This window comes from Scyliorhinus canicula, chromosome 3 (genome assembly GCF_902713615.1).
Source record: "Scyliorhinus canicula chromosome 3, sScyCan1.1, whole genome shotgun sequence".
NCBI classification, from domain to species: domain Eukaryota; kingdom Metazoa; phylum Chordata; class Chondrichthyes; order Carcharhiniformes; family Scyliorhinidae; genus Scyliorhinus; species Scyliorhinus canicula.
Window position 1 is genome coordinate 150,049,042 of NC_052148.1, and position 21,549 is coordinate 150,070,590.

Sequence of the window (21,549 nt, forward strand, 5' to 3'; positions counted from 1 at the left end):
GCGTTATTGTTTGAGTCCTTAGCCATAACTTTGAGGGCTTAAGGTAAATGGAAGGGAATAAAGAGGGGAGAGGTGAAGCATAGGGTGTCTCTATACCCTGGCGATCTGCTGCTTTATGTTACAGACCAGGTCCCGACTATGGGTGATATAATGGAGCTATTGAGGAGCTTTGGTTCATTTTCGGGTTGCAAGCGGAATCTGAAAAAGTGAATGTTTTCCGGTTAACCTCCCAGGGAGGGGAGCCAACGTGGCGGTGTTACCTTTTCGCTTGGCCAGCTCTAGGTTCAGGTATCTGGGAGTCCAGGTGGCCCATGACTAGGCCCGGCTGCATAAATTGAACTTCACAAGTCTGGTGGACGGGGTTGCGCCCGATCTATAAAAATTGGACAACCTTCCCCTGTCCCTGGCGAGCAGAGTCCAGACTATTAAAATTGATATTCTTCCATGGTTTTTGTTGGTGTTTTTGTTTTAATGTCTTCCTATCTTCCTCCCTAAATTTTCCTTATGGGGGGGATTAATACATTGATCTCATCCTTCATATGGACAAACAGGACTCCGAGGAGACGTAGGGTAGTTCTTCAGCGGGATTGTCAGTCGGGGGCCTAGCATTGCCGAATTTGCTTTATTATTGTTGGGCCGCTGAGGTGGTGCAGTGACCCAGGTTCTGTGTGGGAACAGATGGAGGCGAGATCGTGTAGAGGGGGTCTAGTGCGTAGAACATGTTGCTATATTTATTTGGTTATAAATATGATGGTCAATACGTCGCCTTTCTTAATCCTAATTATGTGTATACTTTCAGAGTAGCCAGGTATCTTTCGATACCACCACAAGGTTGAACCCGAATACTGATCAAAGAGCCAGTTAGTTCAAAGTCAATGGTATTTATTTACACACAGTAAGATCTATTCATGCACAATAATACTACAAACAAAACTATCTCCATCGCTAATGCCTATACTTAACTTTGGGTGCCCACTTAGTCAGAGGAACAATGGCCGTTGTTCGGATCTGAGGCTGTTGGGTTCGAAGAGGTAACAGGAGTACAGCTAAGGTCGTCCGTCTGGTAGCGAGCGTTGACCTTGAACTTACTTGCTTCTGGTGATGCTGGTGGATGGATCTCCGCTTGAGAGCTGAATCCAAGAGAGCGAATCTCTCGTGGGGGTTCTTTCTTATACTTGGAGGGGCTTCGCAAGCTTTTAGGCGGGCCTTAAACTTGGTCCCAATTAATTGGGCAGCTTCTCGATCATTGCCATCGATCTAAGCCAATAAAGGGGTGGGTGCCCTGATGGCTGGGCGTGTCTTAGGTGGCCGTTGGCCTTGCTTTGTTTGTGTCTTTCGGTTGGGCCGGGATGTCTGCGACAATATCAACTACCTGAGTGTTAGTCTTTTGTTCCTGGGAGATGGGCCATCAATATGCTAATTGACCCAGAGTTTTGATTCCGTCTGGTAACTGCTTCCCAAATATACATTAAGGCACTGTTCCAGCTTGCTGTCTAGCATTGTCCACATTTCCCTACATTGTTTGTGAGCGTCCATTTTGTGTTCTGGAAGTGGCCATCCCAGATGGCTACAAACAGTACAGCACAGTACAGTCCCTTCAGCCCATGATGCTGTGCCGACCATTTATCCTAATCTAAGATCAACCTAACCTACACCCCTTCAATTTACTGCTGCCCATGTGCCTGTCTAAGAGTCGCTTAAATGTCCCTAATGACTCTGACTCCACCACCTCTGCTGGCAGTGCATTCCACACACCCTCCACTCTCTGTGTAAAGAACCTACCTCTGACATCTCCCCTATACCTTCCTCCAATCACCTTAAAATTATGGCCCCACGTGACAGCCATTTCCACCCTGAGGGAAAGTCTCTGGCTATCCACTCTATCTATGCCTCTCATCACCTTGTACACCTCTATCAAGTACCCTCTCTGCCTCCTTCGCTCCAGTGAGAAAAGCCCTAGCTCCCTCAACCTTTCTTCATAAGACATGCCCTCCAGTCCAGGCAGCATCCTGGTAAATCTCCTCTGTATCCTTTCCAAAGCATCCACATCCTTCCTATAATGAGGCGACCAGAACTGGACACAATATTCCAAGTGTGGTCTAACTAGAGTTTTATAAAGTTGCAGCAAAACCTCGTGACTCTTAAACTCAATCCCCCTGTTAATGAAAGCCAACACACCAATGCCTTCTTAACAACCCTATCAACCTGGGTGGCAACTTTGAGGGATCTATGTATGTGGACCCCAAGATCCCTCTGTTCCTCCACACTTCCAAGAATCCTGCCTTTAACCCTGTATTCAGCATTCAAATTCGACCTTCCAAAATGAATCACCACACTTACCAAGATTGAACTCCATCTGCCACTTAGCACAGCTCTGCATCCTGTCAATGTCATGTTGTAACCTGCAACAACCCTCAACACTATCTACAATTCCACCAACCTTTGTGTCATTGGCAAACTTACTAACCCACCCTTCCACTTCCTCATCCAAGTCATTTATAAAAACCACAAAGAGCAGAGGTCCCAGAACAGATCCTTGTGGACACCACTGGTCACCAACCACCAGGCGGAATACTTTGCATCCACTACCACATGCTGTCTTCTTTCGGCCAGCCAATTCTGTATCCAGACAGCCAAATTTCCCTGTATCCCATGCTCCCTAAATTTCTGAATGAGCCTACCATGGGGAACCTTATCAAATGTCTTACTGAAATCCATATACACCACATCCACTGCGCGACCTTCATCAATGTGTCTCGTCACATCCTCAAAGAATCATAAATCCTATCTCTCAGAACCCTTTCCAATATTTTGCTCACCACAGATGTAAGACTCATGGGTCTGTAATTCCCAGGGGTTTCCCTATTCACTTTCTTGAATAGGGGAACAACATTCGTCTCCCTCCAATCATCCGGTACTACACCAATGGAGAGTGAGGATGCAAAGATCATCGCCAATGGCGCAGAAATCTCCTCCCTCGCTTCCCGTAGTAACCTTAGGTATATCCCGTCTGGCCCAGGGGGACTTATCTATCCTGATGCTTTTCACAATTTCCAGCACATCCTCCTCCTTAATATCAACCTGTTTGAGTCTATTTACCTGTTTCACACTATTCTCAAGGGCAACAAGGTCCCTCTCTCTAGTGAATACTGAAGCAAAGTATTCATTTAGGGCCTCCCCCATCTCTTCAGATTCTCGGCACAAGTTCCCTCCATTACTCATGATTGGCCCTCCTCTCACTCTGATCATCCTCTTATTTCTCACATAAGTGTGCCTTGGGGGTTTTCCCTAATCCTTCCCGTCAGGGCTTTTTCATGCCCCCTTCTAGCTCTCCTCAGTCCATTTTTTAGTTCCTTCCTGGCTACCTTGTAATCCTCGAAACCGAGTCAGATCCTTGCTTCCTCAACCTTACATAAGCTTCCTTCTTCCTCTTGTCTGGAAGCTCCACTTCTCTTGTCATCCACGGCTCCTACACCTTACCATTCCTTTCTCGTCTCAGTGGGACAAAACAATTCGGTACTCGCAGCAAGTGCTCCTTAAACAACCCCCACATTACTGTTGTGCATTTCATCAAGAACAATTGTTCCCACTTTATGCTCCTCAGCTCCTGTCTAATAGCAGTATAATTTCCCCTCCCCCTCTCCCATGGCTATGGTAAAAGTCAAGGGGTTGTGGTCACTGTCACCGAAATGCTCTCCCACTGAGACATCTGACACCTGGCCTGGTTTGTTGCCGAGCACTAAGTCCAATATAGCCACCCCCCAGTCGGCCTATCTACATATTGAGTCAGGAATCCTTCCAGTACACACCTGACAAAATCTGCTCCATTCAAACCATTTGCACTAAGGTGGTTCCGGTCAATATTAAGGACGTTGAAGTCACCCATGGCAACAACTCTGTTACTTCTGCACTTTTCCAAGATCTGCCGCCCAATCTGTTCCTCTGTCTCTCTGCTGCTATTGGGGGGTCTATAGAAAACTCCCAATAAAGTGACTGCTCCTTTCTTGTTTCTGACTTCCACACATGCTGACTCAGTAGACAAACCCTCCTCAACTACCTCCTTTTTTGTGCAGCTGTGGTGCACTCCCTAATTAGCAGTGCCACTCCTTCCCTCCCTATTCTTCTGAAAACATCTAAACCCCGGAACATCTAACAACCATTTCCGCTCGTGTAGGGGGGTCTAGTCTGGGAACGTTGGTGATGACCTCGCTTCTGCTTTCTCCGGCTAGATACTCCTCAAACCCGGTCATTCATTTCATTTCATTTCATTCATTTGTGTACACAGGATATGGAGACAGTTCAGGCAGCATTTTCAGGTTGGAGCTATGCCACGGCTGGCCTTGATCTTTGCCAATCATTTATTTGAGCCATCCAGATTGGATGCCACATTTGGGGTGAGGGAAGGCTGGAGAGATGCGGGGATTTGTTTATAGAGGGACGGTTTGTCAGCTTGGAGGAATTGTCGGCGAAGTTTGAACTGGGGGGGGGGGGGGGGGGGGGGGGGGGGGGGGGGGGAGAGGGATTATGTACCGGAATTATGTCTTCCCAACATTTTCTGAGGCACCGAGGACTTCTATGTTGGGAAGGATGCTTTCACTGACGGGGTTGGAAGAGGGTATTTATGAGCAAATTTTATCTCAGGATTCTGATTTAGCAGGTGGGGTGAAGTGGGAGAGGGTGCTGGGGCCTATAGTGGAGTGAGGCCCTCCGCAGGGTGAATTCCACATCTTCATGTGTGCTGCTTGGCCTAATCCACCTGGAGGTGGTGTACAGGGCCTACCTGACCAAAACTAGAGTTGGTGAGTTTTTTTCCCCCGAAGTAGAGGATGGGTGCAAGCAGTGTTCTGTGGGGGGTGGCCAATCATACACAAGTTCTGGTTTTGCCACAAACTGGTAAGCTTTTGGGTCTCCTTCTTCAACAACATGTCGTTGATTCTGAATATTGATCTGAAGGCTTATCCTCTGATGGCCGCTTTTGGGGTGTCTGACTCGCCAGGCTGCAAATGGGAGTGACGGCGGGTGTCCTTGCGTTCACCTTGCTGTTTGCCTGAAGGTCAGTTCTGCTGGGGGGTGGGGGGGGGGGGGCCTTCTCCTCCAGCGCTTGGTTGGGCGACAATGGAATTCTTGTACCCGGAGAATGTCGCGGTACACCGTGAGGGGGTTGGCGGAGGGGTTCGAACAGAGATGGCTTGTTTTTTCGGTTGTCTACCTTGGTGGATGGGGTGGATATGGTTGGCTGTTTTTTGTTATGTTGCTTTTGTGCATCATCTGCTTGTGGGTAGTGTGAGTTTTGTAAAATTTATAGTAAAATGGAAAATCTCTTAAAACTCTTTAACAATATTATACATGACTTAATCTCTAAAAAGAAATATTTCTTAAAGAATTTATATATGAATTATTTCCAATCAGCTCAGTATTTAATAAGCAAATCTAGGCCCCTGCTTCCACATTGAAATATGATTAGGGATTAAATGCAAATTTTTTGAAAAGCAAGTTTTACAGTGCAGGAAAATTGTTTTGTTTCGTGTCCTCCTAAAACTACAGGACCTGACCTAAACCTAAAATTTGAATGGATTCCTGGGCCGGCCGGGATCCTCCAAGCCCGCGCCAGGTCGGAGAATCAGCGGGGGGGAGGGATCCCGCCGGGCTGCTGAATCTCCGGTGACCGGAGAATCTGCGCCAATCGCGGACGCCATGGCCCCGGTCGGGAGCCGTTGAAAGCGACCCCCCCCCCCCCCCCCCCCCCCCCAAGCGATACTCCGTGCTCGACAGGTCGAGTGGCTCGCCAAGTCCTGCTGCCGTGGTTTGCGTATGGTCCCACCGGGCGGGACCTCGAGTTCTGGCTGCAGGGGCTGTCCTGGTTGGGGGGAGGGGGGGGGGGGGCGCGCTCAAGGGCTACCGATCGGCGGGTGCACTTACTCCCGGGGGTGAGGGGGAGCTGGGGCTGTGTTCCTCCGCGCCGGGTCCTTGTAGGGCTCCGACATGTGGCGCGGGGGCCGGTGCGGAGACAGCACCCACGTGCATGCGCCGGCGCGGAGATGGCCGTGGTGTGCATGCGTGGTCCCGCACCGGCCATGTAGGGCTGGCTTTGGTGCCGGAGCAGCGCACAGCACTCCGGTTCCATTCTAGCCCCCGAAGAAGAGGAGAATTACTGGGCCTGGAGGCCCGTTGAAGCCAGCGTCACTCGCTCTTGTTTTGACGCCGGCGTCAACACTTGCCCGTGATATCGGTGAATCACGGCCCTTGTGTATCTAAAGCGCGTACAGCAGAATTTGGTTGTATTCTGGTTGGTTGTCATTCTTTCCAGGGGCATTAACTGGGATTGATCCATTGAAATGGGGCAACAGGAATAGTGGGCGCAATTCTCCGCACTCACGACGGTGTGGAGAATAGCGGGGTTCGTAAATTTTTACGGTCACGCTAGTCTGACGCCCTCCCGCTATTCTCCACCCCCACGCCCGACTCCCGACATGAATCGCTGCCGCCGTTTTTTTACGGCAAGCAGCGATTCTCAGCTGGCCAATGGGCCGAATTCCAAGCCCTTTACGGCCGTTTTTACGAACGGCAAACACACCTGGTCTGGCCGTTCGTAAAAACGGCCGTAAAGTCCCGATCTTGGCAACCATGGCACCGATTGGCACGGCAGTACCACGGGCAGCGGGTCCGATTCCCGCGCACTCTTTGTCCTTCCGCCGCCCCGCTGTATCAATTCGCGGGGCGGCTGAGGGGCATCCCGGCCCACGCATGCGCGGGTTTCGCGCAAATGCACGATGACGTCATCCGCGCATGCGCGGGTTGGAGTCTTCCCATCCGCGCATGCGCGGGTTGGAGTCTTCCAATCCGCGCATGCGCGGCTGACGTCATGCGACGCGTCAGCCGTCGCAAACTCTGGCAAGCGGGCTTAACGAAATTTGTTAAGCCCGCGATGCCGGAGTTCACGGCCGCGGCATACTAGCCCCGACCGGGGACCAGAATCGGTTCCCGGTCGGGGAGGGGGAGGCTGGCGTCAAACCCGCCCGGTTTTGACGCCAGCCTTACGATTTCTCCCTGTCTGGGAGAATCGCGCCCAATGTGTGCACATTGAGGGTGATATCAGCTTCTATCATTGGAAGTAGTACATTGGATGTTTTAATATGGGATGGTGCTGATAAAAGGAGTGTGGTCCTGTTTGTTGACAAAGTGTAGCCAACTGCCAAATCCCTGCTTCAGATTACATGGTGAATTGGTAAACTGGTGAATTGCAGCCTTCCAGGCCTTTCCTTGGCTCCAGGGATTTTCTGGGTTGCTTTCCAACCAGCCGTTGTTAGCTGATAGTGGTGACTTGCTGATTCTTCCTGCCTGTGGGGAAGAATTGAAATCTCAGCCTGCTTTGCTTGCTCGTCTTCCAAACAACTCACTTCAGGCTCCTCTTCTCCTATGTGGAAAATTATAACCGAAAATCATTCTGTATTAAATTCTCATAAAAACCAATATCGCAATAGCTGCGCTAACCTTTTTTTCTTCCGGTATTTTACAACTGCAGTTGTGTTGCGTTCAACTTGTGACTACCTTTTGATTTCCATAGTTTGTTAATCCAACTATTGCTGTTTTCTGATGACTTTTATACTGTAGCTAGATAGTTAAGTGCGCAGGTTGAAAATGCCGTCACACAGTTCTAAGTAATTCTATCAAGTGACAGCGGTAACAAAATATGATGTTTGAGTTCTGCCTGAGTTTGTTGCTGCTTGGTAAATTTTCTGTTGTGTAAATTTTCAAATATAGTCAAATTTACTTTTTTTTTTCAATAGGTTAGTCAAGATCGCTCCTCAATACTATGAAATGGGCAACTTTCCCCAGTGCGAGGCCAAAAGACAACTGGAACGCATTATTGGCAAACTTCAGTCCAAGGAATATTCTCAATACTGAAGTAATTCTGAAGTAGGAGGCCAGGCAAATGCAGATTTCATATTGAAGAAGTATGGACTTCAGATTCTGCCCAATAACAAATTTAATTTGTCGATTAAGGAAAACCTATGGATGTTTTCTCTCAAATGGCTGGACAATTCCTCACTTTATTTTTTAAAAAACCTTGTTTATGACAGGTTGTGTAACACTGTGTTGAGCAACATAGTATGTTGCTGGTGTTATGTGGCTTTTTTTATTGTTATGTTGACTTTTGTCACAAACCCTGTTGGGTTTTATGGGGCTGGGGTGGGCAAAGGTTTCAGAATAATGCTGTAACTGTTAATTTTTAAAGAGTTTCATCATTATTACAATCCTGTCTGAATTCCTTGTAGTGATTCAGAGTTGGCAATTAAAGTATGTATTTCTCAACCACATACTGCATGATCCTGCCCATGTTGACATTCTTACTAGAAAGTTGTAGAGATTCAAAGAACTTGGAAAATTTATATGTAGGCACCTCTGAATTTTCCCAACACGAATTTTTGACTTAAATAAAGGTATAGTGACAAGTTAAGTTTTGTGTATGCAGTGTCTTATTGGGAAGGAAGAGGTAGTTTGAAATAGATTTTCATCATTGATTCTCTACATCCTTCAGGTAAGCCAAGTAACCTTTGGAAGGACCATAGATGACATTTACCCTTAAATGATTTTATTTTTTGCACAGTGCATATAGCATCTGTTGCAGCACCCTTGTGTGGCCATCTTTCCTTTGGCATCGCGGCCATTTGTACTGCTATCATAAGCGTGGTAGCTTTATTTACAAAGTCAAGTACACCATTTATTTTGTGGCCAACCTCACATATGTACTTTGCTAACTTTTGCTGAATTTGGCTTTTAAAGATCTTTACCTACCACAGCAAGTGCAGCCAGTTGTCAGAGCTGGAGATGGCCTCTTGGCGATGTTATTGTGAAAGTTAGTGCCTCTGGAGGCCAATAGAAAAACGACTTGGATGGGACCGCCAATGGTTTTGAAGAGCTTTTTGAATTCTGAACAGATGAAACAACACTTCCTGGCATGGTGCTGCCCAATCCATATGCAAGAAAATTGTCGAGCAGGATTCTGATTTTGCGCATCAGCTAAAATCATACCACTGAAGATTTTCAGGGTTTTTTTTAATCTTGGGGAACAGAAAGATATCGTGTGGCTCATTGTGTCTGTACTGGCTCTTGAAAATAGCTGTCCAATTTTGTACCACAACCCAACATTTTCCCAATAACCTAAAAATTAGTCCTATGTGTCCAATGCCTTTTGAAGCTTCCTATTGATTATTCTTCCACCGTTTTTTCAGATTGTGCATCTCAACAACCTTCTGTGGAAAAATGTTGCCTAATTTTCTCTCTGCTACTTTTTGCCAATTATTTTAAGTCCAAGACCTAGTTACTAACACACAAGTGAGAGAAAATAGTTTTTTCCTTAATTGTTTTGTCAAAGTCGCTCAATTTTTAATAGCTCTATTGAGTCTGTGCTTAACCTCATCTTCTCGAAGCTTCTTCAGTCTTTCCACATAACAGAAGCCCATCATCCCGGGCACCCTTTCCGAGGCCTTTTTATACCTTTTGGAAAGTGTGGCAACCAGAATGGTACACAGTACTTCAGTTGAGTCCTAACCAGTAATTTGGACATGTTTGGCACCTTCCTTGTATTGTATTCAGTGACCCTATTTACAAAGTCAAGTACCCCACCTGCTTTCCTAATTGCCTTATCAAATTGCCCTTTCACCTTCAGAAAATTGTCAGTGTGCACCCCCAGGTAATTCTGTTCTTTGACCCACCTCCCTAAAAATTGTACTATTTAGATTGTACTGATTCCCCATTGTGTTTCCTCCCTAAGTGCATCATCACATCACGCTTGACTGCATTAAATTGCATCTGCCATCTCTGCCCATTTGCTAGTCCGTCTGTATTTCTGAAAGCTGCTATTATCCTGCTCATTATTTACTACATTGGCAAGTTTTGTTACAATCTGCAAACTTTGAAATTGTACTCCCTGTACCCAAGTCCAAGTCATTTAAATGTAGCAGAAAAAACAATGGTCCTGTACCGAGGGCAGAGTCTGCTACACCCTTCTTTCCAGTAAGAAAAACATGTTCAACACAGCACACTGTCACCTATCACTTAGTCAACTATGTACTCAAGTTACCACTTGAATCCCATGTGCTTTTATTTTCCAAATGTCTGTAATGTGGTACTTTAGGAGCAGAATTGGGCCATTTGGCCCATCGAGTCTGCTCCGCCATTCGATCATGGCTGATATGTTCCTCATTCCCATTCTCCTGCCTTTTCCCCATAACCCCGGATCCCCTTATTAATCAAGAACACCAGATTTGTGCTTGAGCTGCTGTTACACACGGGGCTGCAGACCATGAGCGGGAAGGTGGAATTAGAACATAAGGAATAGAAGTAGGCAATTTAGCCTCTCGAGCCTGCTCCACCATTCAATACGATCATGGCTGATCTCATCATGACCTCAACTCCACCATCCTGTCCGTTCTCTGTAACCCTTCAACCCATTACTAATTAAAAATCTGTCTTAACTCCTTAAATTTACTCACTGTCCCAGCAACCACCGCACTCTGGGTAGCAAATTCCACAGATTCACGACCCTTTGGGAGATGTCGTTTCTCCATTCCTTTTGACTTTTGAAAGTCATATATACAACTGTTGCGCTACCTTCATCAAGCATCTGTTACTTCATCAAACACCTTAATCCCGCTAATTTTCTTTAACAAATCAGTTTCTTGTTAACCCATTCTTCCCCAGAGAAGAATTAATTTCATCCTTGACAATGGTGTCTCATAGTTTTTACACCGTTGACTTTCGACTGACTTGTAGTTACCAGATGTCCCGGTCCTATTTTGAATAGGGGTGTAATGTTTTCAATCCTTCAGCCCTCTGGGACCACTCATGTCTGAGGAGGATTGAAATATGGTCAGAGTTTCTACTATTTCCACCCTTGCTTCTCCCAGCAAGCTAGACGTCCCATCTGGAATGGTTGGCTTGTTAATCTTGAGTGATGCTGATCTTTTTAGCATCTTCTTTATATCAATTTTTACCCTATCATATATATATATATATATATATAAATAAATATATAATATATATATATACTCTTTGTGAAGGCTGATGCAAAATACTCAGTTAAGATTTCAGCCTCAATATGAAGATTTGCTTATTTGTCCCTAATGGCCCCACCATTTATTTAACTACCCTTTTACTTTGTTTACAAAAAATGGTGGATTCTCTTTTTATGTCGATATGCTAATCTTCTCACGTACTCCCTCTTTGTCCTTGTGTCTTTATAATTTCCCTGTATTCTGTACCTGATATACCACATATACCTTTTTTCCTGTTATATTTCTCTTATTTTTGTTATCCAGGTAGCTTTAGCTTTGGATGCCCTATCTATCTTTTTGTTTGGTAAATAAAAGCTCACCGGATTCTTGTTTTTAAAAGTATATGAACTGTGCTCGTTTGTTACTGATATTTGTCTTTGGGTAAGCTTTTTAAATTGTGATAATTGCAGGCTGATGTTTATGCCCTTGGCCATATTCATCCTTGCAGCTAGCTAATGTCATCATATTTACGTTTTTGTCACGTTCCTTTTGGGGGAAAAGGTTAGTAAAATACAAGGAACGTGTTTGCCATTTAGAATGGACAGATGTGTACTGGAGAAAATGTTTCATTCCTGGTGAATAATTTTAACTGTAAATGTTGTGATCTCCTGAATTTCCCAAAGAATACCACTCCATGAGCAAGGGGAAAAATGTACATTTTTCTGAACAAATTGTGTGATGTCAGATAGGTCAGTTATGAAAGTCACCACAAGGCAGAGTTTTTACCCCCTATAATTGAAGAGTTACACTAATTGCAGCATTTTGTAAAAAAACATAAGCCTTGTTCAATGAAAGATGCTCCTTTACCAGTGTGTTTGTCTATAAATCAAGAATAGCTGTAGACATCTATATTATGACTATAAAATTACTGTTTATTAGTTCTCTTACTGATTAATTGACTGCTGTGCAACTGAAAGAGCATCAGACGCTGATTACTTTTTGCGCTCAACCCACAATCACCAAACCTCCTTGATCCTTTCCAAAGGAAAAAATAATGACTGAGGTGAGACATTTAGGTCAGGGAACTTATTCCTTCTGACAGTCCATGTTTGATGTCAACTATTGTGGGCTTTTAACCAACTTAGTTAAACATCTGGGGAAAATTATAACTTGTACAATGTTCTGAAATTTGTCTTATTAAAAGATAATTAGGAAAATTGCATGAAATATTGTGATATATATATAATTTTTTTCAGTATTGAGGTTTGCTGTAAAATTGACTTTTCACTAGATTTGATTTTATGCTGCCTGTTCAGCTACACGTGGTGATAGACGTCCTGTAGCACTTCCTTTCAAGTTCAATACACAATCAGCAGATAATTATCATGTGACAATTATATTTTTATTTACATCAGTTCGTTTCCTCGTCCCTCACCACAGCTGTAATTTCTGGGCTATATTTGTCTCTCTCTTAATATTTCCTAGTTTCCACACCCCAAATACTTATTCCATCTCCGTTGTTTCTCCTTTTTGTACAGTTTTGTTCCAATCTTGTGGAATATACCACAATATAAATGGGGCAGAGTGCCCAGCACTTGGAATCCTGAGGCATTATTGCACAAATGCTTCTTTCACCGTGTGCAATACAAAGTAGGCCACTGCAGTCAGTGATGCTTTCCTGGGTTTGTTTCTATGTTGCTTAAACAAGTCTTTTTTTTAAATCTTAACTACGTGCTTAGTGACTGTCTAAAAGACTATGCTGAAATTTTAATGGCAAATATTCTTCCATTTACTAAGTATCTACCCTTTCCCCCATTGATATCTCTCCTTTGATAATTTTTTAATTATCAAAATATAATTTGATAATTGTTTATCAAAATAATTTTTATTTTTATTATAAAATTGGCAATGAAAACATTTTTAAGGTAAATATCGTGATTATGCGGCTAATATTGCACCTTCACGAGACACACTGTCTGCTTAGAAACTTCCATTACTGATTTTGAGATTCATCCAGCATTTCGTTAACAATTTTTTTAAAAAACCACTTGATTGTACAGAACTTGAGTATAGTTGAAAAAATAAATTTTTTAGAAGCTTTTTGTCTTGCACTCGTCAAACAATTGCAAGAATACCAAGATCGGGAAACAAAAACTTTATATTCCGAGAAGAGAGTGCTGATTGGTTGGCAAGTGGGCTCCAATTGGTAGAGACGTTGCCATTGAGAACTTCAGCTACTGGTAACTGACAGCTAGCTGCTGAATATTTAAACCAGGCAGCTTAACTGATTGGTCACGGCATTGTTCTGAGGAACAGATCAACGAATGGCTATCATGTACTTTGTTTAGCTGAAACAGATACAACATATGTAAATGTTTTTTCTGTTTGCAAAGAACAGGGCCCTGTGTATTAATATGTAGCGTCTAGTCCATGCAAGTGCACCTCACTGCAAGCCTGACTGACTATCTTAAATTTGTTGTCGACGTAATATTGAACAAACATCCAATTGCAAAATCGCATCTAATGTTGGACACTTCTGAGTTTTGCAAGCATGGTCTGGTTGTGTATCGTCTGTTCCTTGCCTATTGCGAACAGCAGAATGCTGCCTTCAAGCCAAAAGGAACATTCTGTCTGTCACACAAATTAATAATATGGTATATGAATTACAGTGCTAGTGTGATGCTAGGTACGTAGGCCACACGTCCCAAAGACTGGTGTATTGTGTCAAACAAATCTCCAGTCCCTGCTGGTGTTCGCAATGGGCAAGGGTACAAACCATACCCAACCAGCAGCTGATTTTAAAAACTCATAGGAAACCTATGAACAAGAAAGACTAATCAACCAAACAAATTAATCCATCCAGAAAATCCTCGAGCATCTTGTTTTCAGAGTTTTCACCTCTAAATCTTACAAATGTCTTTAATTAATTTGAACCTGTGACCCCTTGCCCTATTCTCGCAATTTAATTTGAAGCGTTTGGATTTACTTTTTCTGCATCATCTCCAATCTTAGCTCTGTAAGATAACCTTTCTGCGATTTTCTACATTGAAAAGGCCACATTTCCACCTTTCTCGTCCCCTATACCGTTGACATGAGGGATTAGTTTTTCTCTGCACTGCCTCCAACACTTGAACAACTCTCGTGTTTTGATGACCAGAACTGGGTACATATTTAAAGTGCAGTTTGTTAGTGGCATTGAAATGATTCTATAACTAAAACCAGTTCAGCAAGTCAGCCCAAAATGCTACAATAGAAAAGTTTTGGACGCTTCAGTGGGTCTGTGCGACCATTAACTTAGTCTTGCCTTGCGACCAGGGCATTCTTTAGTGGTACCAGAGAATCACCAGCATGCATAGCAGCTGCAAACCAGCTTGTTTTGAGAAACTCGCAATTCAAGCTAACTACATCTTTTTTTTACAGTGCATGAGTAAGGTCTATTATTTGCCAGATTGTGCAGATAGATGACTTTCACTTTTTTAATGAGCTCTTTGGGAGACATTGCAGAGTACAATAGATACCTTAACTACATGCAATTAATATATTACCTTATTAATTTACTTGTGATACTAGTATTTTAGGAGGAAACAAAGTACTATAGTAATCTAAATTCCTTTGTCAAACAAATACTTTTCAGTGCCTTTCATTTATACTAAAAGGGAAAATATATTGTGATTGTGCTGCAGGCACAAGATTTGCCAACTGGGATATCTGCTGATGTGAACATTTTTATTTGGGGAAAAAGACAAGTGCTTTTGAGTTGCTTTCTGTACATCATGTTGTGACCTATCCCTTAATTTCAGGAATTAGGATGACCAGCTGAAAATGAGCAATCTTATTTCTCAAACATTCTTCAATTTAAAAGGGTATGCAATGGTTTACCATGAGTGTCATTTTAATGGTGGAATTAATAAACATGCCAAAGTTCATTACAGGAAAGGAGTAAAGTTATGGGAATAGATTTGACAGCTGCAGTGGAAGAGGTAGCATCAGCAAAGTGGGCTAAAATGAAATTAAAATCGCTTATTGTCACAAGTCGGCTTCAAACGAAGTTACTGTGAAAAGCCCCTAGTGGCCACATTCCGTTCGGGGAGGCTGGTACAGGAATTGAACCGTGCTGCTGGCCTGTCTTGGTCTGCTTTCAAAGCCAGTGATTTAGCCCAGTGCTAAACCAATTTGCACAAGCCCAGCATGATAGTAAGCTGACCTCCCAAATCTTAACTCTGTGATATTTCAATTCCATCTGGCTCAGAATGGAGCATCATTTTCTATGTTCCATGAGAAAAATGAATGTTAATATTGCATTGAAAGGGGTAGACTGAATAGAAGTGTCAAAAAATCCATTCAACCGTTTCTATCTAAGGCAAACTTGGCATCACATGTGGCTCATTAGTCAGAGGACTGAATTATACATTTTTACCAACTGGCAAGAAATCATCCTGCAGGTAAGATCAAAGAAAATTTGCAGGGACAGATTGATATCCTTTCCTACTTGGACCTCGATCAAAGTATTTTGAGTATGGAAAACTTCAATATTAGCTGAGTGCTGCTGAATCTCGTCATGTCCTCTGAAGCAGCTTTTTGCAGTATAAAGCCACAGTGGTTGGTCTCAATGTGGGTTGGATGGGAGTTGAGTCATTTCCCAAAGCCTTCAAACAAGGTCTGGCAGGAGGAAGTATCTTGTATACTGTGTGTTTAAGTTGAAGGTTGGAGAATGAAGGTCTTGTGTTAGATAAAGAACAACGGGATGAAGTATTAACCCCCCCCCCCCCCCCCCCCCCCCCAGTAATTATGCACCTCGTCTTGAACCTCAAACACTCCCTATTCTGCAACAGTCTTATTTTTTTTCTAGACTCGGCTATTGAAAAGATTATAATATTGTTTTTTTCCACAAGTGAGCTATTTCGTGATGTTGCCCCACATCCACCAGGAACTTTGGTGAGACTCCCAATTAATATTTGGAGCCAAGAGCAAGATGATATTTTCAAACCGATTTGTACTGAATCTTGAACAAGTCATTTATCCTTTAATGTAACATGCCTGATAATTCACTTAATTTGTTATTGATAAAAACATTGATCTGAACACTTGAAGCAACCATTCAGAGTTACACATAGTGGCCTCACATCCAAAAACTGCATACTTGGCTACGAATAAGGAATCATAAAGAAGGCTTCTCTAAGTTCATGCCACAGAAGCAAGAGGTTTCTTTCTGACTAAATAAGAACATGGCATCTCTTTAAGCAATTTTCTTTTATGGTTCTCTTCCTGCTCGGTGCAGTGCTGTCTATAATGTTTTATGATCACAGTTGCTGAAACCGATTGACAAACAGAGATTAGATGCCCAAGCCTTTTCACACAACACTGTTACTATCATTGATTTTCCCAAGCCGCACATAGCTTTGTGGTACCCCCTTGCTGTGATGAAAAGCCTGTGTTTCAAAAGGTTCTGTGATCAGTATCACTGAAAAGAAAAGACAGGCTTTTCGAGAGAAAAATCTAAACCAATTCTGTCAACATTACAGTTTTGTCTTTGTTAGAAACAAAGTAATGGAAAAAACGTAAATATTTTTACACTAGATATAAATCCTGCTCTGAAAGATAATACCTTGTCCACTGTGTCAATAAGCCTTTAGATATATTGTGATACTTGAGGATAAGTCTAACTAACTCACTGTCAGCTTGGATTACATTGGTAAAGCAAAGGTCTTTTCATCCTGTCCTGATATCTGCATTCACTAGATTTGTTGTATAATTGTTAGCCATGGCTATTTGGTAGTACTCTCATCTCGGAGAGAAGATTATAAGTTCAAATCCAACTCTACAACCATGCTGACAGTACTGGAGTTCTGTACTGTTGGTGGTACCATTTTTCAAATTTCAAATACAATGTTCGCACCAGCCAAGGCAATATCCTGGTGAGCATTCTCTGCACCCTTTCTGGTGCAATCACATCCTTTCTATTGTGGTGACCAGAACTGCATAAAGTACTCCAGCTGTGGCCCAACAAGTGTTTTATACAGCTCCATTAGAACTTTCCTTCTCTTATATTATTTGCTTCAGCTAATAAAGAGATATATCCCACATGCCTTTTTAACCACAATATCTACCTGTCCTGCTGCCTTCAGAAATCTTTGGGCATGCACCCCAAGGTCCGTCTGGTCCGCTGTACTTCCTAGTGTCCTACCATGCATTGTGTATTCCGCTGCATTGTAGTCCTCCCAAAATGCATCACCTCACACCTCTCGCTTAAATTCCATTTGCCACTGTTCTCCCATCTGGTCAGTCCATCTATATCATCCTGTAATCTAAGGCTTTCCTCGCTGTCTACCACACCACCAATTTTCGTGTCATCGCAAACCTACTGATCATGTCACCACATTCGATCATTAATGTACACTACAAACAACAAGGGAACCAGCACTGATCCCTGCAGTACACCCCTGGAGACAGGCTTCCAGTCACAAAAACAGCCTTTAAACATCACCCCCTGCTGTTTGCCAAATTGTTCTAGACCTCGTAGCTTTTTGGATCAGACTCCGATGTGGGACTTTGTCAAAAGTCTTGCTGTAGTTCATCAACTGCATTGTCCTCATCTACACACCTGACCACCACCGTGTAAAACTCAAATCATATTTGTTAACATGATCTCCCCCTGACAAAGCAATGCTAACTATCCTTGATTAATCCTTGCCTCTCCACATGGTGTTAAACACACTGGCCTGTAGTTACCTGGTTTTTTTCCCCCCTACTTTCCGTCTTGAATAATCGTACCACATTCTTGTCCTCCAGTCCTCTGGCATCTCTCCTGTGGCCAGAGAGGATTTAAAAGATTAGTGAAAAATGCACCAAGACAGTAGTGTTTCTCCTGAACCTACTTTTCAGTGGGACACCTCATTTACAGTATATGAACGCAATTTCCATGAAGCTGTTCATCAGCAAATACACATTTTTATACATATGGAATAAGCTCGTCATTCCCCTATTGGAATAGCCAAATTTAAATTCAGCAAAACAAATCTTGAGAAAGATAGTTTCCAAGTCTGTCCACCCTTCAAACTTTGTTATACTATAATAGCTATATTACAACTGTAAATTTTCATATAGATAACATTGTGAATAAATTTGGTACATTGCAATGCTAGTGCATATTATCCAAGAACAGATATAGGGAGCAAAATGCCGTTCTAATACTTGTCATGGAATAAGCTCGTCATTCCCCTATTGGAATAGCCAAATTTAAATTCAGCAAAACAAATCTTGAGAAAGATAGCTACCTCTTACTGCCATCACGCACCCATTTCTGCACGGGGGAAATGTGGTAATGACCAAATTAGTTATTGCGAAAGAGCTAGAATGGTTGTGAATGACAGCTTCCTGATTACTGGTGGTAAGTAGCGAAGTTGCACTTCACTGAACTTTGCTTGATTAAATCTTTTTGTATAGCTGGATCTCTTACCTGTGAAAGTTATTACATTGTTTTAAATTAAAATGGCAGGATTCTCCAATTAAATTAATGGTTCAGTGCTAAACAAATAGCTCCCGCAAAATAAAATTACAATGTAATTCATTTCATTTCAGAGACAAAAAGATGCAAAGTTTGCTGAATTAAATTCAATTATTTTGTTTTTCTGCTGTTCGCACACCAGCATCTCAATCATCATGATGTCTTTCTATTAAACATCAGGGGAATAGAAAGTTGCATAAATTACATAATAGAATTTATGTCCTGCATCTTTGTTAATGCCTGGGATGAAGTACTTAATTGATCAATTTACGGGGAGGCTGGGTAAACATGCTCGAGCAGGATTAGAGGGAGGTAGACCAAGAGAGAGGAAGAGAATGATGGTGTTAGACAAAATTGAAAATTGGAGTCTCCTGCAAGCAACTGAAGAGGAATGCAGAAGATGATGAGGCATGGAGAAAATGAGCAGACTATCTGGCCTTGGGCATACCACTACTACTGCTGTTAAACATATGGGAGAAAGGAACGGAAGGATGGACAAATTAGATGGAGAGGTGGGAGGAGGCTCGTGTAGAGCATTAATATTACCATAGACCAGTTAGATGGAATGGCCTATTTCTGAGTTGTGGATTAAATGTAATGTATAGAATTGTGGTGCTTTGTATTTGGGGAAAAATAACTTGCTTGAAAAATAGGTTTGGAATTTTTTGCCCCAATGTTTATTTATGATCATGGTTATAATAAGTATAATAGGAGTTTTACTGCACGATAATTCTCCACTGTGACCATAATGTTGAATAAATAATCAAATCTATTCTCCCTTTTCCTCAGTGTGCACACATTTCAATGTTAACTTAAAACCCATCTAAACCTGAAGGCACTGTCTTTCGTTAGTACCATGGACTAAAGGAGTGCTTTGATACCTCATCATTCACTGTTTCCATCACAACTATTTGCAATGCTTTTCTGTCACAATTTAACTTATCCCTTGCTAATAACCATGCAACTAACTTGATTTCCCCCTAACCCCCACACACCCCAGGCCTGATACTTAACTCCGCAATTTGTCCTCTTGTTTAAAGGTCCTTATTGAATGAGTGCAAGACCACTCCTACACCTACTATTATTTGTTTTATTTATTACAGCATCCATTGCTAGTTGTCACAGAGCAGCGTTCCTAGCTGCCACATCCTTCATTACCAAATATTTAAGACACTTGGACATATTACTATATTGAAGGTGCCATATAAATGCAAACTGTCATCCAGCTTAGAGAGGGGTACAATGGGAAGTTAAACTCACTTTGGTGCTCTCTTTCTCAATCTCGCCATGTTGTCACCCAGGACGTTAATTCGGTTGATATCCACTGTGGAAGAATTTATTAATATTCTGATACTTACAGAAACTTGTCTCATGAGTGGTGACTCTTGCCTCCTGCCCCCATTGCAGCCTCTCCCTCTCCAGCCACCAAAATCTTCCTAACTGGTTATTTATTCTATTAACAATCACATTCAAACCACCATGAAGACAGCATAGCACTTACAAAGTTCCATTTTCCCACCCCATCTCTACTAACATCTCCTTGGAGCTCTTGACCCTCACTTGAAATGTTCTTTTATATGGCATTCTGAAGTCAGCACCTAGGGGGCAGCATGATGGCGCAGTGGATTAGCCGTGATGCCTCGCGGCGCCGAGGTCCCAGGTTTGATCCCGGCTCTGGGTCACTGTGGAGTTTGCACATTCTCCCCGTGTCTGTGGGTTTCGCCCCCACAACCCCAAAGATATGCACGGTTAGGTGGATTGGCTATGCTAAATTGTCCCTTAATTAGAAAAAATGAAGTGGGTACTCTAAATTTTAAAAAAAGTCAGCACCTAAATTAAGAATTTCACTTTGACTCTGCATCGTTTTGTTTCATCATTCTTGGTGATGTCAGTTCGACTCTCTGAGACCTTTTTCTCTGATCAAAATTAAGAGGATAGAGATATCAAATCTACTCCACTTAAGTACCTCCCATTCATTGCAAGCATGGCCCTTTCAACCGCGCCATTTGTTATGTGCGCTCATTGAGAAGATGTAATATATTCAAACATGTATGCCCACTCTATTCTGAGGAAGGTGTAAGTTTAGCTATGATTCCATCCCCTGAAGAGTGGAAGACCCGTCTAAGTTTTCCTTCAAATTTTGAAATTGGTGCGCACTTAATGCTGGAAATATTCTGCTTGACTTTCCTTCTCTTATGTTAACCAGTAGATGGAGTCTCCTTGGAATGAAAATTTACCAGATGGCACTTGCTGCTGGAAGTTTCAAACCTATCCAATGGCTATGGTAACCCCTGTAATGTAACTGAACCATGGATGTCCACAGTACTCAAACAGTTAATTATTGACCAGATATTAACTGCGAGAGCCAAGAGGGGCAGAGCATGGTAGCACAGTGGTTAGCACTGTTGCGTCACAGCTCCAGGTTCTATTCCCTGCTTGGGTCACTGTGCAGAGTCTGCACATTCTCCCCATGTCTGCGTGGGTTTCCTCCGGGTGCTCCGGTTTCCTCCCACAGTCCAAGGATGTGCAGGTTAGGTGGATTGGCCGTGCTAAATTGCCCTTGGTGTCCAGAAAGGTTAGATGGGGTTACGGGGATAGGGTGGAGGTGTGGGATTAAGTAGGGTGCTCTTTACAAGGGCCAGTGCAGACTCGCTGGTCCGAATGGCCACCTTGTGCTCTGTAAATCCTGTACTTATCAGGAACTGGCATTCTTCCGACATTTTTTCAGAGCTGCAGGCCTGATGCAACTGGGAACGTGGTATCAGATGGACAACCAGTGGTATTGATCAATTGTGTGGTCTAAACTGCATTCCAGTTCTCGGAACTTTAATAAATAAGAGAGTGCAAATATTTTGTTTTAAACATGCAGAAATTCTACACTTAGATTTATCTGCCTAGTTTGGAGAATGTTAGTGATGAATTTCTGCTCATTTCATATCTGGCTAAACAAAAAAATCATTCTGCTAGCCACTATCTGTTCCTGACTTGAGTCTGCTGGAAGCAGTGAATCTGCTTAGAAAAATAAATGCTGTAAATTTCTATTGTGTG

General features: G+C 42.8%; 1 protein-coding gene across 1 annotated transcript in view; it reads left to right on the top strand.

The window, feature by feature from the left end:
* The window catches only part of dhx15 (DEAH (Asp-Glu-Ala-His) box helicase 15), a 158,773-nt gene extending 150,315 nt beyond the window's left edge, over positions 1 to 8,458 (top strand). The window contains 1 exon segment of the mRNA XM_038791481.1: positions 7,788 to 8,458. Coding sequence (XP_038647409.1) covers positions 7,788 to 7,905 — 118 coding nt within the window. The 3' untranslated portion in view covers positions 7,906 to 8,458.
* The last annotated feature ends 13,091 nt before the right edge of the window (positions 8,459 to 21,549 follow it).